We start from the raw sequence: 6,732 nt of genomic DNA on the forward strand, positions 1-6,732 counted from the left end.
CTTTTGTCTTCCATGAAGGTCTATCTTCTTGTGTGTTCAATTCTTTGTCTGACTCTTCTACCTCTTAGATTCACTTTTCTGTAAACATTTGATGTCACTTATATAAAATTCCCTTTTGAGAGTGTTCTCTTTTCCACCTTTTATTCAATACTTGCCTTAATTCTTAAGTCGTCAATATTTTGCTCTGAGTTTTTGCAAACCAGAAAGTCTTGACCTGGAACCATCTCATCAGTAGAATGGCTTTTACTGAACTGAGTTCCCTGTTCAGAGAACCAGGTGTGTCTCTGCAGACACATACATGTAGATCCACCAGCATGCTGAGAACCTACCTTGTTCCCCAGAAATGACAGTAGACAAACAGGAATGTATGGAATAAATGACGAAGCACTGTCAAAAGCTCTCAACAGCTCTCAAGATGCAGCATGAGCAGACGGCCGATTACCCAAAGAGAGATTACCTTCAGCTTGAATTATAATGTTCTGTTTTATATATCAAAGCCTTGGCTCACTTTAGTAAGTACTTTTCTTAGCCAGCTGTGGCAGTGCACAGCTTTCATCTCAGCACTCAGGAGGCAGAGGCAGGCAGATCTCTGTAAGCTCAAGGCCAGTATGGTCTGCAAAATGAGTTCCAGGATAGCCAGAACTGTAGCACAGAGAAACTGTGTCTCGAAAAACTAACTAAATAAATAAATACTTTTCTTAGTCTCTTTTTTGATAAAAAATAGCTGAATCTCAAGACATACTTATTGATAGCTCTATTGAAATCATACTCATGATAATTCATCTTAGGAATGCCATGAAAAATATGCACAGGCATCAGATAAGATGGTGATGTTCTGTCTAGTGTGTCTCTGTTCGCTGAATCTTTTACCATTGGACTATGGAGGAAGGATGATCCACTAGAAAGAAAACAGCAGCCCAGATCCCAACATCTAGACCTGGCTCTTTCGTTGACTTTCTGGTTGAGCAAACACAGGTAGAAACTTGCATTAGTTAGCTGTGCACTTACCTTTCTCTTAGTATAGAACTCTTCACTCCAACATTCCTACCATCACCCTGACTTTTAACTACATTAATTCTAACTATCTCGGCAAACAAAGGAAAGGAAAAGGAAATTCAAAGCTCTACCCCCGGTCCCCAAATTTCATAGTCTAACTAATGGTATAAAGACAAAAAGTCCATGTTCAACATACCCTATTCAGAGCTGCTAGAACTAGCTTGTGGATGTCAGTCCTGAGATACTGTTTCTGGAGCATGTTGAGTTTGCATTGAGAGTCATCCCTGGATTCTTCTGGTATTCCTAAATTCAGAACAGAGAAGTAACAAAAACAGACAAATTATTCTCTAATCCATTTAGGTTGAGCAAACTGCCACTTGAGAAAAACCTAGGACAATTTGGGTTGGGCTAAACTCCCACCCTGTAGAACTGTTCATCTTCACTTAAAATGCATTTGCATCTCTGCTGTATTTTCAGTGAGCAGGGCTGCACATGTTCCTGAAGCTTCTCATTGCTCCACCAGCAGATGTGCCAACCAGAGGCAGTAACTTTGAGTAGTAAAACCCCTGGCCACATGCAATGAATTTCTCTTGACATCTTCCTCTTATCATGACCAAATGAACATTCCCAATTTTTCATCTCTCCTCTCTGCTTCCCAGAATGTAAGAGATTTCCCTTCCATAGAACAGCCTGCAAGTTGTGTGCACTGTGAACATTTAGTGGCAGGCCCATAGCCATCTCCCTATGTCTAAGGGTCCAAGCACAGTGCTTCAGAGTAACAGTGATCTGAGAGTCTGACACTAACATATGGTAGAGTTAGGCAGCATCAGTTGAAATCTTCCAAAATCTTTCTGTCTGTGCACCTTAGTTTTATCACCTAGGTACTGCAAAGAAGAATGGTAGACACATAGAGTAGAGACAGATGGTAATGCCATGCATGTTAGTGTGCACACATAATGATGTGTTTCCTAGCATGTATTTATATTTATATAGTATGGCCTTAAAGTCATCATTTTAAAAAGCATCAATAATCATCTAAGTTACTATTGACTAGTTTATACTGCTTCAGGGTCAATTCCCAGTCATTCTAAGAGAAAGTACAGGGCAGGAGAGACAGCACAGAGATTAGGAGCACTTGCCACTCTTCCAGAGGACCATGCTGTGGAAATAATCCTTCTGTACACTATGAATATGTATTACTCTCATTGGCCAATAAAGAAGCTGATTGGTCTATAACAAGCAGGATATAGTTAGGGAAAGACAGTCAAACTGAGGATGCTGGGATGAAGACAGGCAGAGTGAGGGTGACACCAACCAGCAATCGAGGAGGCAAGATATGTAGAAAATGAAGTAATAATCCATGAGCATGTGGCAGAATGTAAATAAAAGAAATGGGTTAATTTAAGGATAAGAGTTATCTAGTAACAAGCTATCAGCCAAGCATTTGTAATTAATATTAAGCTTCTAAGTGGTTCTTTGGGAACTGTCAGGCAGGAGAGAAATGTCTGACTAAAGAACCCAGACTCAGTTCACCAGTCTCATGTTAGACAGCTACACTGTCTGTTACCACTGGTGTCCACAGGCATTGTGTGTATATGGTATACTTTTAAAAAAATTGGGGCCGGGCGGTGGTGGCACTCGGGAGGCAGAGGCAGGCGGATCTCTGTGAGTTCGAGACCAGCCTGGTCAACAAGAGCCAGGACAAGAACCAAAAGCTACGGAGAAACCCTGTCTCGAAAAACAACAACAACAACAAAAAATTGGGGACACGTGCATACACAGAAAATCTTTAACAAAAAGGTGTATATTCAAAGTATGTTTTTTGATCTAAAAAATTATTGCTGTTTTAATGAGCAGGCATGATTCTACATTGCTTTTGCTGCTCTCTAAGAATCCATCCACCTTCAAAGGAATAAACTGTGAGCACTGAAGATAAAAAATGAATTGGTTAAGTTGGACATGGTGGCACATGCTATTAATTCCAGCACTCAGGAGGCAGAGGCAGGCAATCTCTGTGAGTTCAAGGCTAGCCTGGTCTACAAAGCATACTTTATATAGTTCTGAAAGTCATTTGCATTACCGCTTGGTATCAGAGTTGTGTGGTACAAGCTCTTCATTCCCTAATGGTGTGTGTGTGTGTGTATTTATGTATACATATTCATGGATATATGGATATATACACACACATATCTATATAATTTTAGAGTTATAAAAACAAAGTGTTAAAGTTAAAGCCTTTCTTTTTTGTTTAAACAGAAAAAGGGGAAATGATGTGGGAGTGATTTCTTATTAATAAAGAAACTGCCTAGGCCCATTTCATAGGCCAACCCTTAGGTAGGCGGAGAAAACAGAACAGGATGCTGGGAGAAAGAAGCTGAGTCAGGGAGTCGCCATGGTTCTCCCACTCCAGACAGATGCAGGTTAAGATCTTTCCTGGTAAGTGCACCTCATGGTGCTACATAGATTATTAAAAAATGGGTTAAGAGGCTAGATAGAAATGGGCCAAGCAGTGTTTAAATGAAAAAAAAGAAAAAAAAAAACAAAGTATAAATATAGATAATTCAATAATCTAAAAAGTTTTAAAATTCACATTTAAAATTAATATTTACAATCAAAATGGGAAAACACATCTACGTCCCTTGTCCTGAGAGTTGTTCCTGGCCTTTGACTCACCTTTCCACCGCAGACATCTAATCTCTGACCTCCATTCTGCTTTGAAGACATTAGGTCCATTATTAGTCTCATCTGTGCCCTGCATTTGTCTATAGTAGACCTTCTCTCTCTGTGGCAATTAACGGTTTATTGAACTCCTGTAATCCCAGCGACTGACCCAGTAAAGCAGGGCAGTGTTCAGAACAGGAGGGACTTAATAAGCACGTGTCGAGAGAATGTGGGGCTGCAAGGACAAACAGCGACAGCAAGAGTAAGGCTGGTGACAGAAGGAGGTCATTGACGTTCATGAGTAAGGGTCATGTGACTCTGCCAGGGAAAAGCCAACTAAACCACAGAGGCAAAGGCTGGAAAAAAAGCAATAGACGGGGGTGAAAGAGAAGACTCTGTGTTAGCTTGAGCTTAAACTCGTCTGATGGCAAGAGAATTGTCCTTAGAGACAGCAGGTCCACTTTTCACACTGTGTTTATTTCTTATGTAAATTATGGATTAGATATTTTTATGAAGTTGTCTTACAAATTAATCTTAGTGACTCATCTACTTCACCGTTTCTCATGAATGTCATCGTCAGTTTAGCAGAAAGACCTGCCTCTGGTTATCACCATTTGGTTCTTTAAGCTTAGCCTAGAGAGCCAATGTTTCATGGCCTCTACAGACGATCGATCCTGTGACTCACCTGGAACTACAAAATGCAAAATGGCTCGCAGTGCCTCCAGCTGCACTGGCAGAGAAGTCTCGTGGGTTTTCATCACTGCTATTATTCTAGGGACCACTGCGGCCATTGTGTCCAGGGAAGTGTGACTAAAAATGAAAAATGAAGTGTTTATTTAAAAAAAATACAATTTGGGGCATATGTACAAACACCAAACTGAAATAAACTAGGGAAACAGAAGAAATGCATTTTACCAGGAAAAGCCATAAGACGTAGATATACATACATTTGAACTCAACCAAAATTTCAAGTGTTTAAATTCTGATCTCAAGAATTAGAATCCGGAGCTCTTTTGACTTAGTTTTAAGAAAATGACACCTTTCTTCTGACCAGTAGGTGGAACACTGGTAACCGCTCTGAAAGATGGGGTCACATCAGGACTTTACAGATGAAGAACTTGTTTGGAGGAGGAATTACCAAAGTCTCTTAGCTAGAAAGAGGCAAAGCCAAGGCCAGGACTCCTGCAGCACACCGAGGTGCTTCACTAGAATTCTTACATATAATTCATTAGTTTACGTTAAACCGTGGCTTTTCCAAGGCTTTGTGCCTCTCTTCTGTCACAGGTGACCAAACATGCCAGTCTGGCAGGCAGGATGGCTGTCTGCCTCGCCCAGTGCCTTGTTGACTGAAACCTCTTCACACACTTTCAGCACCATCAAAAACAACGCTGAAATATTTCAATTCGGTTGTTAAAAGCCATCTTTAAAGATGAGAAATGAGACAGATTTATAAGGGTAAATTAGCTGGACTTGTGTTCAGGACAGTGTAACTCTACTCTTTACAAGTCTGTAGATGGGCTGTGCATGACTTCTGTGCATTTACCAACACCATTGCTAACAGCTAGGATTGACTGACAACTTAAAATTCACTGGGCATTATCTGAATCCCTTATGAAAATAAATGTATTTAATCCTTCTGTCATAACTCCTATCTTCTGACACTGTTACTTAATCCTTTTACTTTTTTAGATAAATTCTGACATCTAACCATTCAATCCTTGGTTCATGTAAAAGAAATCCATTCAACTTCCTCTGAGATAAAACCTCCATCTAGAAAGACGCTTGTCATGACACTGTATGTTCTACCAAAAGGTAAAAAGCATCCCACCCTGAGGGAAAGCTCACTAAGCAAGCTTCAGGAAGCCTGAAACTTCCTCTGTCCACACACCTATATAAGCTATAAGGATTGCTAAGCAAGTCTCTCACAGCAGCCAAGACTCCTGGAAGAGACAGATTCTAGCTGAGCTGTTCAGAGGATTCCCAGACTAGCCCAGCTGCCTGGAAGAGCTTTAGACCAACTCAGTCACTTGGGAGGGACAATCTCCAATGTGTTGAGCTGCCTGTAGGCCATGCAGTATGTTCCAGGTTCCCAGCTTTCTTGAGCTGTCACCCATACTGGGGTTGGCTTTGGTGATGCGTTGTCTCTGAGCCGTTTCTATCCCAGCTTATGAGTAACACCAGTAAAACACATTGGTTCACCCAATTGGACTTTGGTGGTATTCTGACTTGGTGTGTTGTAGAATCCCCTATCTGGGGTGAGCAGACATTTGTTTCTTTCTCCCTAGGAATAGTGTCCAATAGCAATCCAAGACACCAAATCCATCTCAACACCTGTACTTATATCTTTTTCTTATGCAACTGCCTTTGATCTGCTATCAACCAAATAATGCCACGTTATCATACATTTTTGGCTCAATAGGATGAGATAAGCCCCATCCTATAGCCATACTGATTAATATCTTGCATATCACCATAGAACCTTCATCTGACGATGGATGAAGCTAGAGACAGAGACCCACACTGGAGCACTGGACTGAGCTCCCAAGGTCCAAATGAGGAGCAGGAGGGAGAACATGAGCAAGGAAGTCAGGACCGCAAGGGGCACGCCCACCCACTGAGACGGTGGGGCTGATCTAATGGGAGCTCACCAAAGCAAGCTGGACTGGAACTGATGGAGCATATAATCAAATCAGACTCTCTGAATGTGTCGGACAAGGAGGGTTGACAGAGAAGCCAAGAACAATGGCACTGGGTTTTGATCCTACTGCATGTACTGGCTTTGTGGAAGCCTAGTCTGTTTGGATGCTCACTACCTAGGCCTGGATGGAGCAGGGAGGACCTTGGACTTCCCACAGGGCAGGGAATCCTGACTGCTCTTTGGACTGGAGAGGGAGGGGGAAGAGGATGGGGGAAGGGGGATGGAGGAAGGGGAGGGAAATGGGAGGAAGGGAGGAGGTGGAAATTTCTTTTTCTTTTTTTTTAAATTTATTTATTTATTGAGGATTTCTGCCTCCTCCCCACCACCGCCTCCCATTTCCCTCCCCCTCCCCCGATCAAGTCCCTCTCCCTCATCAG

General features: G+C 41.8%; 1 protein-coding gene across 1 annotated transcript in view; it reads right to left on the bottom strand.

Annotated features, from left to right (window-relative positions):
- Lrrk2 (leucine rich repeat kinase 2) overlaps positions 1-6,732 on the bottom strand; it is a 138,760-nt gene that overhangs the window by 100,359 nt on the left and 31,669 nt on the right. The window contains exons 13-14 of the mRNA XM_026782744.1: positions 4,343-4,467; positions 1,193-1,299 (exon numbers count right to left, since the gene is read on the bottom strand). Coding sequence (XP_026638545.1) covers positions 1,193-1,299; positions 4,343-4,467 — 232 coding nt within the window. The remainder of the gene's footprint in view (positions 1-1,192; positions 1,300-4,342; positions 4,468-6,732) is intronic.

The sequence above is a fragment of the Microtus ochrogaster genome, chromosome 15 (genome assembly GCF_000317375.1).
Source record: "Microtus ochrogaster isolate Prairie Vole_2 chromosome 15, MicOch1.0, whole genome shotgun sequence".
In the NCBI taxonomy this organism is placed as follows: domain Eukaryota; kingdom Metazoa; phylum Chordata; class Mammalia; order Rodentia; family Cricetidae; genus Microtus; species Microtus ochrogaster.